Source organism: Rhinatrema bivittatum, chromosome 1 (genome assembly GCF_901001135.1).
Source record: "Rhinatrema bivittatum chromosome 1, aRhiBiv1.1, whole genome shotgun sequence".
Taxonomy (NCBI): Eukaryota; Metazoa; Chordata; class Amphibia; order Gymnophiona; family Rhinatrematidae; genus Rhinatrema; species Rhinatrema bivittatum.
This window is the reverse complement of record NC_042615.1, coordinates 576292739-576316120: the sequence shown is the minus strand read 5'-3', so window position 1 is coordinate 576316120 and position 23382 is coordinate 576292739. Positions and strand designations below refer to the sequence as shown.

Genomic DNA, 23382 nt, shown 5'->3' with positions numbered 1-23382 from the left:
ATGTTCACGTCTGTGATCACTTCCAGGCAGTAGGGAGTCTTCTGAGCATTCAGGGACATAGGCCCTCAAGGAGAGAGTACTGGATCCCGTCAGCAATCTGAAAACAAGAGGAGAGAGTGGGGCCCCCGAGGAGCGGGTACCCATGGTAAGTTCAAAGAGGCGGAGCAGCGGAGAATGAAGCAGGTCGAGATGATCCCCTGCTAACTCGATTCGTAAGCGTAAGCATAGATCTTTTATGTTGGAAGCAGATGACGTCACTACGGGGGGACGCCCCCGAGGTCCGCGCTCTTGCTGGTATAAACTTTGGAGCATGCGCGCGCGCGCCCTACGACATCAGGAACATGGCGGATCCGCAGCGTCAGGCCAGCCCGGGGACTCTGGGAAGAAACAGCAAGGAGAAGCCATGGCAGCAACTGTCCATCAGACCCGAAGGGAGTCACCTCAAAGGTAGAGAGGGTAGAGCGAGGGCAAGAGCAGGCACGAAGGCAACAATTTCCAGCCAATTTTAAAACTGGAGACACACTGATTCTTCTTAATGTCTAGATTACCAAACTAATGAGATGCAGAACATTATCACACCCATGTTAAAACTGAAGCAGCTATAGTAACCCTACTATGTTCTGCATGTCAGTTTTCAATACACTTTCTGTTCCAAAATTAAATGATAAATCAAAACCAAAACAGATGATTTCCCCAGTGAATAAACAAAGGTAAAAAAGCCCAAATGGCAAAACTCCAGACAGCCTGCCAACAACAGTAATTACTCAGAACAGATATTGGACTGTAGGTAAAAAAAGTCATAGGTTAAAAAAACCCAACTCTTTTGCAATTTCTATGAGAAAAAACTTAAGGGAAAAAAAAACAAACCTTCATTATGGTAAATCTCAAAGTCACAAAAGACCTGTTAATGTGGGGATTTTCACTTCATCACCTCTAAAACAGTGTTGAGCCTTTTATCCCCAGGCTCCCACCTCTGCATCTGGACTGTACTGATCTAACCCACCCATCCTGACAGAAGAAAGTGTCCCCAGGCATTCCACTGGAACAAGAACAACTCTGGGTCTCTCACCCCCTCTACAGACCCAAATCATCCCTGAAAATATCTTCTTAATCATCAGCAGCACAAGATAATCGATTTCCCTCCTTCTGGTAGCAGTGACAAAACCAAAAAGGTACCACTGATACTCCGACACAATTGCCAAAGCAGAGTCTGAAAAAAAAAAACGTCAGGATGAATGGTTGGAAAGTGTTCGGGATCTAGTCACTGTGAAATATGGGGCAATTCTCAAACCCTCCGCTTTGGTGCAAATCTGCGAGTAATTTAGCTCCAGGTACAAAGTGCCTGTGAACTTTTGTCATTGCTTTTTGTGTGGGTAGAATTTTTATGGAATTAACTCATGTAGATTTAATACAATTATAATGTGGTCTACATGAGGTAGTTTTTAGTGCCACCATAAAAATAGCACAGGGAACACCTCCTGCCAAATGAGGCTAAAGGTAAACACGCTGTGGAACTCCATATATACTTTTAGCCAGACTGAAGGAGATACATTTTCAGAATCCAAATGTACCTGGAAAAATTGTTTTTTGCATAAACTACTTTGAAAATTACTCTTACCAATCTCCGCATCCATAGCCTGATATTATGCAATTTGTAGTTATTTGACATACATTAATTAGCAAAATAAGAACATTCAGATGCTAAGTGGGCCCTCTGGAGTTCTGGTAACAGCAACTTCTTGAGATAACTCAAATGGATTGACTTAGACCAGAATATACTAAAACAGTGCTTTAGGCCTCATTCCAATTGAGAATCTTTATGAAGTATAGTAAATACAGAACATTTATTCTACCAGTTAAATTAGGCTATGTGTAGTATTGTGTACAAGAACTTTGAGTTATGTACCTCTCTCTACATCATTTCATCTAGTTAAAGAAAAGAAATGATAGCAAGTGCTTTTGTAAATTGGTCACTGTGAGGTCCATATTCAGGAGCATTTAGATGTGAAGCCCCCTCTTTGTGGAGTGCAGCAAATTTAGAGGGTCACAAAGTTCTCCAGGCAGCTTTTCTATGTCCCAGACTTCTCATTTTCTCCACATGTTTCACAAGAACCCCTGGAGATACCAGGGTTCATCCGGTTGGTGGGAGGATTGACCTCCTGGGCCCCCGGTGAAGTCATGGATACAGTCATCTACATCACGCTCACCACACTCTCCCAGATCACTGATCAGGAGTATTCTCAGGTGGGAAGTATTTCCTCTGAGGATTCAAGTAGCAAATAAAAGCAAATTTGCTTACCGTATATTTTCTAAAGATAGCAGAATGAATTAGCTATGCTGTTTGAGTGACATCATCAGGCGACACTAGATGGAGCTGTCTCTCAAACCTTGTAGAACTTTCAGCAAGCAGCATTCTAGAAGTCTTCTCAGTCCATATCCAAGCAAATAGTTGTTGAGGTACATAGAAGACATGGGGGTAGATTTTTAAAAACGGTGCGTTCGCGTACTTTTGTTCGCGCTCCAGGCGCAAACAAAAGTACGCTGGATTTTAGTAGATACGCGCGTAGCCACGCGTATCTGCTAAAATCCAGGATCGGCGTGCGCAAGGCTGCCGATTTTGGGCAGCCGGCACGTGCCGAGCCGCGCAGCCTGCCTCCATTCCCTCCGAGGCCCCTCCGAAATCGGAGGGGCCTCGGAGGGAACTCTCTTTCACCCTCCCCTCACCTTCCCCTCCCTTCCTCTACCTAACCCACCCCCCCTGGCCCTATCTAAACCCCCCCCTACCTTTGTCCGGGGGTTTACACCTCCCGGAGGGAGAAGTAAATCCCCACGTGCCAGCGGGCCGCAGGCGCGCCAAGACGCAACCCGGGGGCGGTTCCGGAGGGTGCGGCCACGCCCCCGGACCGCCCCAGGCCGAAACCACGCCCCGGGGCCCGCCCCCAAAACGCCACATCGATCGGCCCCGCCCCCGACTTACGCGAGTCCCGGGTCTCTGCGCGCGCTGGCAGGCCTATGGAAAATAGGCACGCCGGCGCGCAAGGCCCTGTTCGCGTAAGTCCGGGCGGATTTACGTGAGCAGGGCTTTTAAAATCCGCCCCATGCTGTATAGGGAAGAGGCAGGAACTCATGGCTAATTCATCCTACTATCTACAGCAAACACTGTTTACAGTAAGAAAACTTACTTTTTTTCTATTGATAAACAGTCTGAATTAATTATGTTGCATGGGGAGTCCCAAGCTGAAGGTCGCTACAATAGGGATTTTTTCTCCCTATTTTTTTTTCTTTGTAACCCAGACTTCTCTGTGAACAGCAGACTACTTTGGTGCAAAATGATGTAATACTTCTTGTCCCACTGCTCTATCCGCACTTGCCCTTTCCTCCAAGCAATAGTGCAACAAGAATGTATGATCAGATGACCAAGTAGCTGCTTTACAGATGTCTTCAATGAGCATATTGTGCAAATTAGCTGTAGAGGCTGCTGTGGCTCAAACGTGATGTGCTTTTATCAGATGAGACAGAGACAGGATTCTGAAAATGTGACCATGCTCTATGCAGGACATAATCCAATTTGATAGATTCCTCTTTGCAACTGATGCTCCAACCTTTTAGGATTGTATGACATGAATAGTTGTGAGGAGTATCTCTGTCCTTATGTTCTGCATTTGTAATAGGCCAAGGCCCTCTTGCCATTTAATGTGTGAAGCTGTTTTTCTGTCTCTTGTTTGTATAATCTTGTAAAAAACTTTAGGAATGTGTTTGCTTGATTTATGTAAAAAAACCCTCCACTTTTGGCAAAAGTTTGGATGCGTACACAAGACTACTTTGTTGTGATAATAATGCAAGTAGGGAGGGAAGTGAATGAAGGCCTGTAGCTCACTCACTTTGGGCCTGATTTTAAAAAGCATTTACTTGGTTTTACTTGAGTAAATGTACTTTACTCAAATAAGTGGGATTTTGAAAATTGCTAAAATATATGTCATTGAATTGTCCATAGGATTTATTCTAGTAAGTGCACTTTACTAGAATAAATCGTTTTGAAAATTGCTACAATAGTAGTTATAATTTACGCGTTTAACTCTTTTTGAAAATTACTCTCTCTACGAGCAGATGTAATTGCTATCAAAAATGCCACATTCCACATCAAATATTTGAGGTCATCTGTGTCCAAAGGCTCGTACAGGGCTTCCATTACATCTTCAAGGACTATTTTGATGACCCAGGATATTGGAGGCTTTCATGTAGGAAGACAAAGATCTAGGAGGCCCTTCATAAATTTTGAGATTAGAAGATGTAAGGACATCAGGGAACCTGCTGGTGATATGATGCTATGGCACTGATATTTACTCTGTTAAAGGAGGTTTCCATTTTGGTAAGGTGATGTTGATGTGGTCCACAGGTGAGGGAGGGACAATGGAATGCTCCCTGCACCTTTTCATATATCAAGTCCATTTCATAGCATAAGTCTTTTGCATGGAAGGTTTTCAGGCTGACAATAATATCTCTTCTATATCGGCTGGCAGGTTCCAATGCTCTATGGACATGTGATCAACATCCATGCTGTGAGGTTGAGGAATGGGTAGAGCAGATGCAGGAGAGATCCCTCTTTTTGGGATAGGAGGGTCAGGCTGCATCCTAGTTTCTGTGGAGGACTGTTTGAAAATTACATGAAATGCACATACCATGGTTGTCTCAGCTATGTCAGAGCTACCAAGATCATCTTAGCTTGATCTTACATGCATTTCTGAATCATTTTGAAGAGTAAGAGAATTAGGGGGGAAGCATAGAGAAGACCCTTGTTCAACGAGATTAAGAAAGCATCTGGTGCTTTGCTGTACTGGCAGAAGCAGTCTACTTTCCTGTTTTTCTCTATTGTAAAGAGATCTATCAACATCACCCCCATTTGAAGAAGATACTGTTTGTGACATCTTATGCCAGGGATCATTCTTGTGGGCAGAAGATTCTGATTAGTTTGTCCGCCTATGTATTTTGTATCCACGGAAGATAAAGTATACCTCTTTCAGTATTGCACCATTGTGGTCCACCCAGTTCCATAGATAAAGTATTTGTTGACAAAGGGTCCAAGAGCTTGATCCCCCTCATGTTAGTTTACATAAAACATAGCTATTTAGTTGTCTTTAGGAGTCATTATTTGTTTTCCTTGAAGTAAATGTTGAAATGATCATAGTGCGTAGCGCATTGCTCTGAATTCTAGAAGGTTTATATGATATGTCCTCTCTCTGTAAGTCTAGAAATTATGTTTTTTGAACTAATGAATGAAAATGCCCTCTCCATCCCTGAGGAGATGTATCCATGATTAGGACTACCTGGTGCTGGATCGGTTGAAGTGGGGCACCTGTTTCTTGCATTCCTGGCTGGAGCCACCAACGTTTGTCTGATTTCCTTTGGTTTATCATTCAAACTCGGGAAAATAATGGTTAGAAAAATTGATCTCACTGAGTACTTAACTGTCACTGAAGGCATCTCATGTGTAATTGGGTGAAGGGGACTACATGTATCACTGCAGCTATGTGTCCAAGATTATTAATATGTGATGAGCTCTTGTGGAGTTCTGGTGATGCAATCTAGGTGCAACCCACCCTCAACATGTGGGAGTCCATACAGATCTCAGTGGATGACCTAGGCCTGGTATCACTGATCCTGTGCAACCTCAATGGTGGTATGTCTTTATGCACATATAAGACTTGGCCCATCAATGCAGGCCTGCACAATGTAGTCAACATCCTTCAGCTTGAAGTTCATTGACAGCCATGGGTAAGTGAGTCACTCGATTCTCTTGCTCCAACCAAGAGGACTCATCTACTACACTCTCGCTGGATGCCCAGCTCCTTTCCACTATTTCATCTAGTATCACCTCCAGTTCAAGGATAGGATCTGTCAGTGGGACTGCTGACACTTCAAATCTTTCAACACCATTGACAGTAGGGCTCAGCTCCAGCTTGATTGCTTACTTCCCCATTTCTACCAGCTCTCCAGATAAACTTGAGGAACTGCTACCATCCCCGCTCCTCTCAGGTTCAGCTGGGGCCTACAATATCCTCTCACAGCCCCTTGGGTCAGTACATTCATCAATGCAGTCTCTGTATCAACATCTCCCAATTATCTGGCACTGGCATCAGCCTCCAGGACATTGCCATGCAGCAGCAGCAACACTATAGGGCAACAATCTGGGAACTTTGAAAGGTGTGGCATGCCACATATTCAACTGCAGCCATCATGGTACATCTTAGGAACAATAGCTGCAGCCACACTCGGTGTAATACTGCCTCACTCCCCTAGATGCTGCTTGTGGCTGGAGTAAACTCGAGTTTTCATCAAATTAACACTGTTCAAGGTACTCAACGATTTGCTGCCTGGCAGATGACATCATTCTTCCAATCATGATGGCTGAGGGCCATCTCCTACATACCCTACTGAGCTATCTGCCATAGCCAACCAACATCACAACATCAAGTTCTGTTCAATTTAGTTGCTGCTGTCTCTGCACTTTCTGCTTCCTTGATTCTTCTTGTCAAGGTGGGGCATGAAGGCATGATATGCCCTTCTCCTCCTATTAAGGTGATGCCTTCCCTTATCCACAAACTTCAGCTATGCTGAGTGGCTGCTTATTGATGATGCTGTGCTCTTGCCTCAACATATGCACACCAGCTCCTTCTTCTTGGTGATTTGGTGTGATGCATCCATCTTCTTAGCTTTCTGGTGGGAAATTGGGCATTTTGGAAAAATGTATCAATATTTTAAAATAATCCTCTAACTCCAGAAAATGGTTCTACCATAAAGTTTTCTTCACAAAAATCTTTCTTGATTTCCATCAGTGGGTTCCTGTTTGTGTGCCAACGGTAAACTCCCCATTGTGGAGGTGCAATTAATTTAGGAGATCACAAACATTTCCACACAGTTCTTCTATGTCCTGGACTTCTCTTTTTCTCCCACTTGTTTCTCAAGAACCCCTGGAGACACCAGGGTTCATCTAAAGGGGAAAGAGTTTTAAACTCCTGTGCCTTCTGGTGCAGTCATGGATACACTCATCAATATCACACTCATCCCATTCTCCCAGATCACTGATCAGACGTATTCTTAAGTGGTAAGTATTTCCACTGGGGATTCAGGTAGCAATAACCATGGTGTCCAAGAATAGTGCTCAAAACAAAATGTACTTAAAACTTGAAAATAAGAATCCAGCTAGTATGGAAAAAATTAGGAACAGCATCAGAAAAATCATAATATAAAAAGCAATAGTCTCTTTGTCCATGATAAATCCCCTAGTTGATCTTCTACAACCAGTGGCCAACTTGGGAATTCCTTCCGCTTGGAAGGTGGGATAACCTATTTCAAGTTTCAGCATGAAATAAGGGCTGAAAGGATGACAATCTTCTTGTTCAAAAAAATATATCTTTCAACAGTCTCTATCAAAAGTCTCAAAACTCCATATCTCCATCCTTGTGACTTGGATTGGTCTCAGTACAGAACTATGGGACACTCCACTATTCACATTTCTACATTGAGAAAATTAACCATTTACCCTACTCTCTGTTTTCTATCTTTTAACCAATTCTTAATCCACAGTAGAATATTGCCTTCTATCCCATGTCATCATCAATATTGCCTTCTATCCATGTCATCAATCCCCATCAAGGATCCCATCTCCAACACACTAAACTTCTGGAACAGCTGCCTGCACGCTATCAACCTCCTTCTCACGAGTATCAACCTGGTTCTCAACACATCCAAAACAGAACTCCTGGTCATCTCCCCTAATGATAATAACCCCCTTGCCAGCACCACAACTGTACCACTAATAAGCCATGTGAGAGATCTAGGAGCCACCCTGGACTCTAGAATGAACCTTAAAAAGTTCATCAACACAACCACTAAAGAAGGCTTCTACAAGCTACAGGTCCTAAAACAGCTAAGACCTCTCCTACACTTTCATGACTACCGTTCAGTCCTTCAAGCCATACTATTCTCAAAGATTGATTACTGCAACGCACTTCTGCTTGGGCTACGGGCCTCCTCCACCAAACCACTTCAATTGCTGCAAAACGCCGCAGCCAGGATCCTTACAAACTCTCATCGCACGGACCACATCACACCGATTCTAGAAATACTACTCTAGCTACCCATCCATCATAGAATACTCTTCAAGACACTAACCATCATTCACAAAACCATCTACCAGCAATCCTCACTACAACTTACCATCCCTCTCGAACTCCACTCTTCATCAAGGCCTATTAGATCGGCATATAGAAGCTCTCTCCAAGTGCACCCTAGCAAATCCTCTATTCACAACTCCATTGAGAAACGAGTACTATCCACCGCTGGTCCACAAAACTGGAATTCACTCCCACCAGATCTACGCCAGGAACAATGCCATCCCACCTTCAGAAAAAAACTGAAAACCTGGCTGTTCGCTCAAGCTTTTCGCTGAAGAAGTCCTACCGCAACCTGCTCTGACTTCTCTCCTCACTAGTACCGCCCCCCACCCCTGTCCCTTGCCCTCCCTGCCCCCCCCTCATGGTTGTACATATTCAGATCCAGAGGTCTTCCAATACAGACTCCACTCCTTTAAAGTCCCCTCTAGAAGGAACTGTTTTTGCTAGAATTTGCTCTTTCCAAATTACCTGTTAAACAACATGTCTTGCTAGAATTACCTGTTAAACATGTCTCGCTCAAATTTGCTCTCCCAAATTACCTGTTAAACAACATGTCTTGCTAGAATTACCTGTTAAACATGTCTCGCTCAAATTTGCTCTCCCAAATTACCTGTTAAACAACATGTCTTGCTAGAATTATCTGTTAAACATGTCTCGCTCAAATTTGCTCTCCCAAATTACCTGTTAAACATGCACGATGTTAACCGAATATGTTTTTTTACTATTTAAACAACAGCTCTCTACTTCTACCTCTCGAGTTAAAAGTGTTTCTAATCTATCCCTCCTCTTCTAACGGCCATGTTCTACATTCCCTGTTTTATTGTAACTTTTTGCTCTCTTTGTTAATTGGTTCTACCCTAATTGTATTGTAAACCGGTTCAATAAGACTTGTTCTTGAGAATCGATATATTAAAAGAACTTAAATAAATAAATAAATACATTTTAATTTCTGTAAGAGTATCACCTGAGGTATTTTGTCAAATGTTTTCTAAAATCAAGATAGAATATATCAATTGGCTCACCTTTATTCACATGTTTATTCATGCCTTCAAAATAATGTAGAAAATTGGTGAGGCATGACTTCTCTTGGTTTGACTTCTCTTGGTTTGACAAAGTTCCAGGTGTTTGACAAAATTCCTCATGAGAGGCTTCTAGGAAAAGTAAAACGTTATGGAATAGGTGATGATGTCCTTTCGTGGATCACAAACTGGCTAAAAGACAGGAAACAAAGAGAAGGATTAAATGGACAATTTTCTCAGTGGAAGAGAGTGAGCAGTGGAGTGCCTCAGGGATCTGTATTGGGACCCATACTTTTCAATATATTTATAAATGATCTGGAAAGAAATACGACAAGTGAGGCAATTTCATGCAGTTTACCTTCCTCTACTGTTTTACAATAGATCTTACAGTTATTCATCTGAATTATACATTATGCCAATCTTATCTGCCTCCCTTCCACTTATTATATCCCACAATGAAATATCTAAGTTCCACTTGTTAATAACTTGCTTTGTATTTCCCTGCTCTTATTATATCTTAAGCTTATTTAACTAAGTCACACTATTTGGCATTTTGATTTGTATCTCTATTCTCTTAATGTTTCCTTTTGTGGCATTGTTCCCCCTCCCTTTATTTCCTTGGTTGAATCATTATTTAATCATTATTATTACTTGGTTAAACTCTTCATTTGTAATGTGCTGTTGCTAACCTTCTGTTTGCTTTAGCACTGCTGCAAGTTTCTGTTGTCTGTAAACCGATGTGAGATTACTAAACACATGTCAGTATATAAAAATTACAAATAAATAAATAAATAATCAAATTTGCTGATGACACAAAATTGTTCAGAGTAGTTAAATCACAAGCAGATGGTGATAAATTGCAGGAAGACCTTCTGAAACTGAAAAATTGGCCATCTGAATGGCTGATGAAATTTAATGTGGATAAGTGCAAGGTGATGCATATAGGGAAAAACAACCCATGTTATACTTACACAATGTTAGGTTCCATATTAAGAGCTACCACATAAGAAAGAGATCTAGGCGTCATAGTGGATAACACATTGAAATCATCAGTTCAGTGTGCTTTGGTAGTGAAAAAGCAAACAGAATGTTGGGAATTATTAGAAAGGGAATGGTGAATAAAACAGAAAATGTCATAATGCCTCTGTCTCGCTCCATGGTGAGACCACACCTTGAATACTGTGTACAATTCTGGTCGCCACATCTCAAAAAAGATATAGTTGCGATGGAGAAGGTACAGAGAAGGGCGACCAAAATGATATAGGGAATGGAACAGTTCCCCTATGAGGAAAGACTAAAGAGGTTAGGACTTTTCAGCTTGGAGAAGAGATAGCTGAAGGGGGATATGATAGAGGTGTTTAAAATCATGAGAGGTCTAGAATGGGTAGATGTGAATCGGTTATTTACTCTTTCAGATAATAGAAAGACTATGGGGCACTCCTTGAAGTTAGCATGTGGCACATTTAAAACTAATCAGAAAAAGTTCTTCTTCACTCAATGCACAATTAAACTCTGGAATTTGTTGCCAGGGGATGTGGTTAGTGCAGTTAGTGTAGCTGTGTTTAAAAAAGGATTGGATAAGTTCTTGGAGGAGAAGTCCATTACCTGCTATTAATTAAGTTGACTTAGAAAATAGCCACTGCTATTACTAGTAACAGTTGCATGGAATAGACTTAGGCCTGGATTCTCTGTCTGCGACCTTAGAGAATCCACCAGTAATGGGGGGCCGGTGGGGTGAAGCAGGGGGCTATCCTGCGATAGCCAGTAGTGATCGCATCTCTGCGGTGCAATTGCTACCGGCTTTCGCGCCAAATTACTGCACCATAAAAGGTGTAGTTATTCGACGCAAAACTGATGATGATAAGGAATCTTACCTTTCGCCACCAGCAATGTGTCCACAGCATCAGCCCCAGTGCCCCCCCCCCCCCACCGGACTCCTTTTCTTTCGGGGCCGACTCCGCCCCGACTCTGCCCCGAGCTAGTCTTCGCACATGAAAAGGGACTTTTCATGTGCGATAGCATTAGAGAATGACCCCCTTAGTTTTTGGGTACTTGCCAGGTTCTTATGACCTGGATTGGCCACTGTTGGAAAGAGGATGCTGGGCTTGATGGACCCTTGGTCTGGCCCATTATGGCATGTTCTTTTGTTCGTATTTATTTATGTAGTTAAATATTTATTTATTGAGAGATTTATATTCTGCCTCTTCAAAGTTGGCTTTGTTCCATTAAACTATGTCCATCAATATTATCAATATTTTTGATCATTATAATAGTTTCAACCATTTTTCCCAGCACTAATGTCAGACTCATCAATCTGTAATTTCCCTAGTCACCCCTAGAACCCTTTTTAAAAACTGTCCATCCTCCAATCCAATGATTGTTTACAGATTATTAACAGTAGGTCTGCAATTTCATGTATTCCGTTCTTTCAGCAATCTAGGATGTATACCATCTGGTCCAGGAGATTTACTACTCTTTAGTTTGTCAATTTGCTTAAGTATATCTTCCAGGTTTATTGATATTTCTTTCAATTCTACTGAATCCTTATCTTTAAATATTACTACTTTTGGCATGGGTATCTGCCTTACATCTTCCTCAGTAAGGATAGAAGCAAAGAATTCATTTAATCTCTCTGTTATGTTTTGTCCTCTCATAGCATCCTTTTTTACCCCTGGATAATCTAATGGTCCAAATGACTCTATTGCAGACTTTTTGCTTCAAATGTATACAAAAAAGATTTTATTTTGAGTTTTTGCTTCCACAGTAAGCTTCTTTTCAAATTTTGACTTTGCCTTCCTTATCAAGCCTTTGCATCTAACTTGCCAATGCTTATCCTCTTTCCTGTTTTCTTTATTCAAATCTTTTTTGAAAGATTTTTTTTAGTTAAAATACCGTCTCTCATCTCACCTTTTAACCATGCTGGCAGTCATTTGGCTTTCCTTCCACCTTTTTTAATGCAGGAATACATCTGATCTTAGACTAAATAAACATGATTAAGTTTCAACAGTTATAGGGGGCTGATGCTTGAAAGTGCTACACTATTTTAAGAAGAAAAACATGCATTTTTAGTTAATATATTCCATTGATGAAAATGGTACCTGTGGTAAATAACTTGTGCTGTTTGTGTTGAAATGGTACTGCTCCTTTGTGAATGAGTCCTTTACAAGATATGCAATGAATTTGCATTACATTTTTGAAAGGTATGTATTTTTTCTAGGGTCTTTGAGTGGGAGAACAACACAAATATTGTAATAAATGCTCATTTCTCAGAAGTGTTTTGAAACGTGATTTGAAAATGGATATTGATGGACCCACGAGCATGGTTTGAGTACCCAGCAGAGAGATAAACATTTTGTTTTGCTTCTACAACTGTCAGAGACTAAATTATGCTATTCCAGTTCAAGTTAGATATTCTCATATGGGCCATATTCTTTATTTCTTTTAGCAGATATAAATTCTAAGCTCCATAATTGCTCCCTCAGTCACTGCTCTGCATTGAGAGAGAAATTCTTTCTTCTCAGTTTTATCACATTTTCTGTTCCATTACACTGAAAACTGAAGGATTTAAAATTTCTGCTGCTTCAATGATGTATCTACTGTAAGACACTTTTTACTACCCAAAGCCACACTAATAATTGTTCAAACAAATATTTTGAAAAATAAAATCAGTTTTATGACAATTTACTAAATAACATAACACTACCAGTTGTCTTTCTTGCATTAGTTTATTTTAACAGTAAAATCACTATTGTTAGATTATTTCTTCATATCCTATTCCCTAGAAAGGGTTTGTATGGCAATTTTCTTTTGTTGGATTTTTTTTAGTTTTATTTATTATTATTTAAATTTTTATGTATGCATTTCCAAATCAAAATGCAAGGCAAAAATCATAAGATGGCAAATAAGAATATGAGGACACTTGTGTACAAAAAAGTAATCACAATTAAGATTAATACAATGTTCAATCAATTTCCAGTCTAAGTCCTCAAATAGTGGAGGATACAATATACAACCCAAAGAAAAGAGTATTGAAAAGTGTATATGGGTAAGAAAATAGTTCAATAATTTTACAAACCCTACTTCCTAATAGAGAGCATATTACTGAAATTTCAAGGAGAAGATGTTTCTAGAGAACAATTTTTTTTGAGGGGAGTAAAAAAAAAAAGTGAAATATCCTGATACTTGATCAAGCATTTACAAGGAACTTTAAGAACCTCCCCCCTCCAATTGTTGAATCTTAGAATGCATAATAAGAAACAAACCTTTTTCATTTTTTTAGTCTGTTTAGTGATATCAGGAAATACTTAGACGTTTAACTGTAGGAAAGTTTCAGAGCAATGACAAAAGAAAAGTCTTATTAGCCAATCCTTGTTGGGTTCTAAGGGAAAGAGAGAATCAAAGGGCCGGATTTTAAAAAGGTTACGTGCATAAATCCGGATGATTTATGTGTATAACCGGTCTTACACATGCCGGGCCTATTTTAAAAAGGCCCGGCGATGCGCATAAAGCCCCTGGACACGTATAAGTCCCGGGCCTTTACTAAAGGGGTGGTCCGGGGGTGGGGTGGGGTGGGGCGGGACTGCTGTGTCGAGGATCATGTGCCAGCATGCTGCCAGCAGGCGCAAAAGATAAGACAAAGGTCGGGGTGGGGGGGGTTATAGTAGGGCTTTGGGGGAAAAGGTTAAGGGAAGGAGTGGGAAGGTCAGGCTAGGGGAAGAGAATGGGGGAAGGCAGCACAGCTCGGCGCACACAAGGTGCACAATTGTGCACCCCCTTGCGCGTGCCAACCCACAATTTTAGATCTTGTACACGCCTGTGTGTGCAAATTATAAAATTGGATTTACATTTGTGCGCACTGGGTAGCACGCGCACATGTATGCCCATACGCTCCCTTTTAAAATCTAGCCCACAGTGACAAGAGTAGCCAATCCAGTGTCTGAAGTCTCCAGCAAAGCAGAAACATCCAGATTAGAATGTTTGGTAGGAAATAACAGAGTCAATTGAATATCCCCAGTTTTACCAGATTTCCTTTTAAATGAGGGGAGATAGTTGATTTTTGAAACAGCATTCTCAGGTAAATGCAAAATTTCTACTAAATATCTCCTAAACATCTCCATTGGATATATTAATGATAGTGTAGGAAAGTTAATAATCCTGAGGTTTTTATTCCTTACTTCATTTTCTGAATTTTCCATTTTGAAAGCCAAATATGAGTTCCCCTTAATAATTGTCACTTGGATTTGTTTTACTTCATTCGTGTCAGTTTGTATTGACAACATTTGCTGACCCTAATCCAAGGAAGAATTTTCCAAAACTTGAACTCGCTTTTCCAAATCCACACAATTATTTTACCAAAGGGGATAATTGCTCTGAAATAGATTTACCCAGGTCCACTATTGCTTTCCAAATAGATTCAAGGGAAAAAGAAGTATGTTTCACCACTCTCAAGGGCAACTGGAGTTGTAAGGAAGAATCACTCAACATCCAATATTAAGACTACCAGTCCTCCCCACTCCTTCAATTTCAATAAGCATTCTGCTCAGGAACTCGGAGATTACCCCACTGCTTACTGCTACATCACCTTCCTCTCCACTCCCCGCTGAGGGTGTCACACTGGTATCATCATCCAGCAATGCTCCCTGTGATGCTAGGAAAGTTCGTACTGCAGTGGGATTTCTGGTTAGTGTTCTCAGTTGGCCTCAGGGATAATAACAAGCCTGGGAGAGATGGGAGTAGATTTTCCTCTCCCAATCTCTCCAGTAGTACATTACCCAGCATTGACAGGTCACGGACAATGTGGGGGTCTGTCAGGCACATAGAGAGGTGCATGTCCATTGGGCACGTAGAGAGGTGTGTCACATGGGCTTCGGGGTAGGTCTCTGCCATCACTTTCCTCTTTCTGCCCATAATGAAGATAAAAAATTGAGGAACCAAAGGGGTAGATTTTAAAAGAAGCGCGATCAGCCTACTTTTGCTTGCGCATCAGACTCAAGCAAAAGTACGCTGGATTTTAGTAGATACGCGTGGAGCCGCGCGTATCCACTAAAATCCCTGGATCGGCGCGCGCAAGGCTATTGATTTTGTATAGCCGGCGCGCGCCGAGCCGCGCTGCCTAACCCGTTCCCTCCAAGGCCGCTCCGAAATCGGAGCGGCCTCGGAGGGAACTTTCCTTTGCCCTCCCCTCACCTTCCCCTCCCTTCCCCTACCTAACCCACCCGCCCGGCCCTGTCTAAACCCCCCCCTTACCTTTGTCGGGGGATTTACGCCTCCCGGAGGGAGACGTAAATCCCCGCGCGCCAGCGGGCCTCCTGCGCGCCGGGCCGCGACCTGGGGGCGGGTACGGAGGGCGCGGCCATGCCCCCGGACTGCCCCGGGCCGTAGCCATGCCCCCGTACCCGCCCCCAAAACGCTCCCGACACGCCCCCGAAACGCCGCGACGACCGGGCCCGCCCCCCGACACGCCCCCCTCCGAAAACCCCGGGACGTACGCGAGTCCCGGGGTCTGCGCGCGCCGGTAGGCCTATGTAAAATAGGCTTACCGGCGCGCAGGGCCCTGCTCGCGTAAATCCGGGCGGATTTACGCGAGCAGGGCTCTTAAAATCCGCCCCAAAGTTTTTAGAGGAAAACGCCCGAGGGAGTTCTCACTATTTCGGCTATTGATCTGTATTTTCAATTTTGTTTTTAATAATTTTCAATTTTAAAATGTAAATATTGTTATTCGTGTGCATTAATTCAGATTTTTACACATTAACACAAATGGCATGCACTAATCCAAAATACTGGGCACTGTTTTGATTTAGTGCACACTCTTTGAGTTTGTGTGAACTATTTCAATGAGTGCAAGCTATTTTGAATTAGGGGTAGATTTTCAGAGCCCTGCTCGCCTAAATCCGCCCAAAACCGGGCGGATTTACGCGAGCAGGGCCCTGCGCGCCGGGAAGCCTATTTTACATAGGCCTCCCGGCGCGCGCAGAGCCCCGGGACTCGCGTAAGTCCCGGGGTTCTCGGAGGGGGGCGTGTCGGGGGCGTGTCGGGGGGCGGGCCCGGTCGTCGCGGCGTTCCGGGGGCGTGTCGGCAGCGTTTTGGGGGGCGGGTACGGGGGCGTGGCTACGGCCCGGGGGCATGGCCGCGCCCTCCGTACCCGCCCCCAGGTCGCGGCCCGGCGCGCAGCAGGCCCGCTGGCGCGCGGGGATTTACGTCTCCCTCCGGGAGGCGTAAATCCCCCGACAAAGGTAAGGGGGGGTGTAGACAGGGCCGGGTGGGTGGGGTTAGGTAGGGGAAGGGAGGGTAAGGTGAGGGGAGGGCAAAGGAAAGTTCCCTCCGAGGCCGCTCCGATTTCGGAGCGGCCTTGGAGGGAACGGGGGGAGGCAGCGCGGCTCGGCGCGCGCAGGCTATACAAAATCGATAGCCTTGCGCGCGCCGATCCAGGATTTTAGTGGATACGCGCGGCTCCGCGCGTATCTACTAAAATCCAGCGTACTTTTGCTTGAGTCTGATGCGCAAGCAAAAGTAGGCTGATCGCGCTTCTTTTAAAATCTACCCCTTAATGCACAATCAAGGGTATATTTACTAAGCCACTTTAGGCATTTACTGCATGGTAAACAGTGTTTACCGTGTGATAAATACCTTGTGACAGTGATAACACATGTTATTTTAAATACCATAAATTATTTTACCTCAAATAATGCTGGTATGGTAATGATCTGCTTTGAATACAAATGTTTTACAATTGAATACAAGGCAGATAATTACTAGGCAATTCAATGTAAATAAAATAATGCATATTGTCCATTAAATGTGGCACTGGCCCATCCCAAAATCTTTCCAACTCTGCCCCTGTGTAAAAAGTAACAGAAGTTAGGGGTGTGCATTCGTTTGCAACGTATTGGCAATCCGCAACTTATATGCTATATTCGTTGTATTCATGGGGGTCACGAAACGTATGGAGAACCCCCACGAATACAACGTATCACTAACAAATAAACCCCTACCCTCCTGACCCCCCCAAGACTTGCCAAAAGTCCCTGGTGGTCCAGCGGGGGTCCTGGAGCGATCTCCTGCACTCGGCCCGTCGGCTGCCAGTATTCAAAATGGCACCGATAGCCTTTGCCCTTACTATGTCACAGGGGCTGCTGGTGCACTCAAACCAAAACAATTGGTCAATTTATGGAAGCTTTAGGCTCAGTCTGCTGTTCATCCTCAAATCTCTTAATGCCATACTTACAGTGTTAACAATGAAAGCAATGACATTTCACAACTTTAGTGTTTGGAAATAAAGTTATCTTGTATAAATAAAAGTGATTTTATTTTTCAGATACTCACGTGGTACTTTTCCTCTCTTACCTCCTTTTCTCTCCCCCTCCATCTCTTCCCATCCTGCAATGCTCAGTGAAGACTTTCTTTTCATATTGTGGGGGAGGGGAAGTCTAGGGTGCACACTGGTTAGATACGTGTCCCTGGAGGGTTGACCCATCTTGACGAAGGCCTCCTGCTTTTTCTAACTTGCCAGGAGGTAGAGCTGGGTCCTCATAATAAAAAGTATTGTTGAAGTTAGCATGTCAGCATGCCTGTAGTGCTCCTTGGACTGACCAACCACAGCAAGAGCAGCAATTATCCTTACAATAATGCAAAACCTTGTAATCTGTCCATTTAAATACCACCGTGTCTTGTAGAGCTTGTGATAAGCAACTGTTTATCACAGTTTGAGAATACATATTTCATATTTGTAGTATGAATATGTAGATATGTATATGAATTCCAGGAGGAAAAAAGTGTATGTTGACTGTGTTTTGGTTTGGCAAATAGGAGTGTGATAAAATATATTGATACCCAAACACCTATGAGTGCAGCTGTATAGCGTCATCTCCTGTCCATGCCCTTCATTTTTCAGGTCTTTCTTTCAGTTAACTGAGCCCTCTCAATAGTGTGCATATTACGTTATCTGGTCTAAGACTAGTATTAAGGAGCATGCAATTAGTGTTCAGTAAATGACCTGGAAGGTTACCATACCATACTATTTATCTTGCCCATGCTAAAGCCTCATTTGCATATGGCATTCTTTCATTTGCATGCATGAGCATGCTAATTTCAGCATGCTCACATTGAAACCTTTCTGGGCTACTGTAACACATATGATAAGGCTTTATTGTATAACACACTATTTTTAGTGTGCTGAAGTGGGCTTTAATGTCCACATTAATATTTATTACATAGGCCCCTATATCTTATTGATATCAGAAACATGATGGCATAAAAAGACCATAATATAGCCCAGTACTGTTTCTATATTACTGTTTGTCATAAGTAGTACTTTCTGCTCAATGAAGTTAATAATCTAGTCATATTAGACATTTGTTCTGCAAAGGAATATCTAGCAAATTATTTTTTATCTGATTAAATGTCAACTAGCGTATACAGTTTGGATAGTAGAATCAAACTTATATTAAAGGAAAGAAAGTCTTGGACATCAGAAGTTGTTTCTACATAAAAGTGAAGAAACTAAAGGAAAATGTATTATATGACGATTAAATATTCAGGTCATTCAAATTAAAATAATGTACTCTAACAAACATGCATGAGTGGAAGAAAGAAATGTATTAAAATAAATATACATACATTTAATATTTTAATATCATACCAAATTCCAAAGTACAGGTATTTATAAAAGCAGGGATGTTCTGCTGGATTGTAGAACAATAATGCAAGTATGTGTAGAAATTATGGCTGTTTTTCTCTATTCTAAAAGTTTAGAATAGCAAAAATCTTCAGGCAATCTACTGCTTCACTAAATGTGGTCTATTTTTTTTCCTGCAGAGAGCTTTTGGAATGCAGCCTCCTTCAATACGGAGACATCATACCTTCATTTCCCTACGTTCCATGGAGAACTCAGTGCAGATGTGTCATTCTTTTTTAAAACCAAAGCTTCCTCTGGTGTATTTTTAGAAAACCTTGGGATTAAAGACTTTATACGAATAGAACTGCTGTGTAAGTCTCTTGTGATACTAGCTGCACTTCCATATTATGCCTAGATATAACTAGAAAACAAGCCAAAAATATTTTATCACAAGTTTTTATACAACTGTTAACACCTTATGAACCACCAGTCCTAAAGATGCAATTTTCTTTTCTGTATCAGGTAGGGAGAGGGAGAGAAAATGGAGTTCTTAACTTATCAAAGATACTTAAGTATCCAAGGGGAGGAAAAAATTATCAAAAGTATCAGTTATGATATCATACAGAAAATGTTCTGCATAGCCCAGTAACCAAGTTATCCAGAGTGGATGAACTAAAACATTTTACAAGCTAATGTCTCAGAAAAAAAAGTCCTTACAATAAATTTTACTTCACAGATTTTCAAATTTTAAAAGATACAAACAATTTTCTATTCTATTTTCAAACCTATTTGTATTACTGGATTTGTGTGCGTAACTGGCAGTGGACATACAAAAATTGACCCTAGTATTTTATAAACTGCACTGTATTGCTGCACAAATACTGTGTAGTTCAGCTCTGAAAGGACACACATAGAGGTAGATCTTAAAAAAATACGCGCGCGAACAAAAGTACACCAGATTTTATAAGATAAGCATGTAGCCGCGCGTATCTTATAAAATCCGGGGTCGGTGTGCGCAAGGCTGCGCAAAATCGGCAGCCTGCGCGCGCCGAGCCGCGCAGCCTGCCTCCGTTCCCTCCGAGGCCGCTCCAAAATCGGAGCGGCCTCGGAGGGAACTTTCCTTCCGCGTCCCCCCACCTTCCCCTTCCTTCCCATTATCTACCCCACCCCCCAGCCCTACCTAAATCCCCCCCTACCTTTGTTGGGCAAGTTACGCCTGCTTGAAGCAGGCGTAACTTGCGCGCGCCACCCCGGCATCCCCCGGCACAGGTCGCAGTGCCGGAGGACTCGGGACCGCCCTCCCGGCCCGCCCCCGAACCGTCGCCATGCCCCCCAGACCCGCCCCAGACCGCCCCCTGCCCCGGACACGCCCCCCGGACATGCCCCTCCCGCCCCTTTTAGGAAGCCCCGGGACTTACTCGCGTCCCGGGGCTTTGTGCGCGCCGGCGACCTATGCAAACTAGGCGCTCGAGTGCCCTGTGCACGTAAATCCGGGAGGATTTACGCGCGCAGGGTTTTTAAAATCTACCCCATATATTTCAGTACATGCGGATATTTGCAATTCAATGAAAGCATGTGTATTTTCTCTACCTAATTTATAAACACACAGATATTTATGTTATGTGTGAAAAAAATATAACATGTACATGTAAACCACTGATTTATGCGTGAAGGCAAGTATATCCTTGTATATTTGAAATCACAAGTTTGCTGATACCTCTACCCATTCACCCAGTCTGTCTCCAGTTCACTGAGAACCTCCTAGTATCTCACCCTGTAATCCTCCCAGTTCATCCCCACCTAACCAAAAATAGCAGACAACAGATGAGTCAGACATCAATTGCACAAGATAATTAACAGGTGTAAAATTGTGCAAATAATCTTCCTAATGTATTCACATTAATCTCTTATAAAATAATTTCTGTGTGTACCCCTTGGCCATGCCTGGGAAATCCCCTGGACCAACCCCTTTTTGTGCATGAAACCCAAAATGCACGCGTAATTTCAATGTTTATAAAATATCATGTATGTACACGACTACAGACTACTTATCTGCATATATGCTAATTTTATGCCTGTAACTCCTTTGAAAATTAATTCCTGAGGTTTCAAGCATGTCCCAATAGCAGCTGCTGTTTCAGTGAGAAGCCTTTACATGGGTAAATCATATCAACTCTTTTTCCTAGGCTTCATCAGTACCAAAGTATTTCAATAAAACATTCACAAAGGCTCAGAGCAATCACTAAAATGAAGGGTAGCGCACCATGCTTTAAAAAGAAATCTGAGCCTCTATCCATTCCTGGCTGAGGTAATTGTTATGGAGTTAAGGATGCTGCCGTGACTCACAGCTTTTCCCCTGAAGTTTACAAACTCACAAACCCCCTTATTTAGATGATCCACCCTCTGATATCAGTCTTGATAAGCTTATAAAGGTTCAGATATAAAAAGTAACACATACTAATTCCAAAAGAGGAAATGAAAATCCAGGCTATTCCCATGCCTCATAACACTGAACACTCTCCCAGTGCTAGCTGCTTGCACATATTTTCCTCAGCATGTGTAAACTGTTTGTTAACTTTAATCTTTCTTGAGGGGAGAGATACCCTGCATTATTTTTTTTTCCAGAACATGGTCATCCATTACTATAGACCCAGCTTTGTTCACTGTATGCATAGACTTTTATTCTTGTTTCCCTATGCAAATCAAACTTGGATTAATCTTTTTCTGAAAGAAAAAAAGATTGGAGCCAGTAGGTATCCCAGGAGAGTGAGAAGGAGAAAAAGAAATGCCCCTAGCTATTGTATCTCAGTTTACATGGATTTTAAATCTATGTTTAAACAATACTGAATGCAAATGCAAGCAGGAAAAAGGACACAAGCAATGTAACAAACACTTATTAAACTTCTTCAGAACATGGTGTCAGATAATGATAATGTTTATAATCTTATTCCATGGTCTCTTGCCAGCAGTGGGCTACAGACTATATTATTTAATAAGCACTTAGAATCACATCATCTACCAGTTCCTGACTTACAGTTCTAAATGATGTGCAAAAAAAATTAATTTTCAAAATTAAGAAAAACAAATTGCCTTATTAGAAAATTATTGATAAAATGTCATACTTGAGGGTGCTTGAAGGTGCACATGGCAGCGGCTGCTTTTTGCTAGAGCTTCCTCTGTAGCCCTAATTTATCCATCCTGTTTAGAGACATCCGACTTCTATTAAAATAGTTTTGGTCACTGTTTAAGCTAGCATGGACATGGGCTCCCAGAAAATGAGGAATCTTGGCTAAAAAACAGGGAAAGTGACGATCCTGCTGAAGTGAGTGGGACTGAATCAGATGCCATGTCAGGAGGGAAGGCACAGGTCTTAAAGGAGGGAAAGCTGCAACATGATCAGGTCATCAAATAAACAGAGGTCTTAAGAGATGATTTATTTAAAGAAGTAAAGTCTCTTAATGACTCTATAATTGCAGTCAGTGACAAGTGTTGAATTTGAAAGATTGCTTATGGTGCAGCAATGACCTGATTCCTACGCCCCAGCTGTCCTGCTGCTGGCCCAAACATCATTGGGCGATTGCCTGACCCGGGAGGAAGAAGAGCCGGAGGACAATGCTGGAGGTGATGCATGCCAGAGGAGCATGCACTCTGTCATGCGCATGAAGGAGCGCAAAAAAGGAGCTCCTTTTTGTGCTCCTTTGTGCACGACCAGTAGGGATGTGAATCGGGCTTCAAACGATTGAAAATATCATCAATATTTTCAAAATCGTCAGAAATCGGGGGCTCCACCAAAACGATAGGAAAACCCCATGATATTGATCGTGGGGGTTCCCTTATCATTTTGGGGGAGGGCGGGAAAAACGGCACACAAAAATAATCCCTAAACCCACCCCGACCCTTTAAAAGTAACCGCTTAGCTTCCCCCACCCTCTCGACCCCCCCTAAAACTTTTTACAGGTACCTGGTGGTCCAGTGGGGGTCCCGGGAGCGATCTCCCATGATCTCCCGCTACGGGCCGTCCTCCCACTCCTGGGCCATCGGCTGCCACTAATCAAAATGGCGCCGATGGCCCTTTGCCCTTACCATGTGACAGGGTATCTGTGCCATTGGCCGGATCCTGTCACATGGTAGGAGCACTGGATGGCCAGTACCATCTTGTGCTCCTACCATGTGACAGGGTGTGACCAATGGTACCAGTAGCCCCTGTGACATAGTAAGGGCAAAGGCTATCGGCGCCATTTTGATTACTGGCAGCCGATGGCTCGAGTGCAGGAGATCGCTCCTGGACTGCCGCTGGACCACCAGGGCTTTTGGCAAGTCTTGGGGGACCCTCCTGACCCCCACAAGACTTGCCAAAAGTCCAGCGGGGGTCCGGGAGCGACCTCCTGCACTCGGACCGTCGGCTGCCAGTATTCAAAATGGCGCTGATAGCCTTTGCCCTTACTATGTCACAGGGGCTACCGGTGCCATTGGTCAGCCCCTGTCACATGGTAGGAGCACAAGATGGTGCCAGCCATCCAGTGCTCCTACCATATGACAGGATCCGGCCAATGGCACAGATACCCTGTCACATGGT

General features: G+C 42.8%; 1 protein-coding gene across 1 annotated transcript in view; it reads left to right on the top strand.

The window, feature by feature from the left end:
* The window catches only part of CNTNAP4 (contactin associated protein like 4), a 1044358-nt gene that overhangs the window by 875888 nt on the left and 145088 nt on the right, over window positions 1–23382 (top strand). Inside the window, exon 17 of the mRNA XM_029616960.1 lies at window positions 19007–19177. Coding sequence (XP_029472820.1) covers window positions 19007–19177 — 171 coding nt within the window. The remainder of the gene's footprint in view (window positions 1–19006; window positions 19178–23382) is intronic.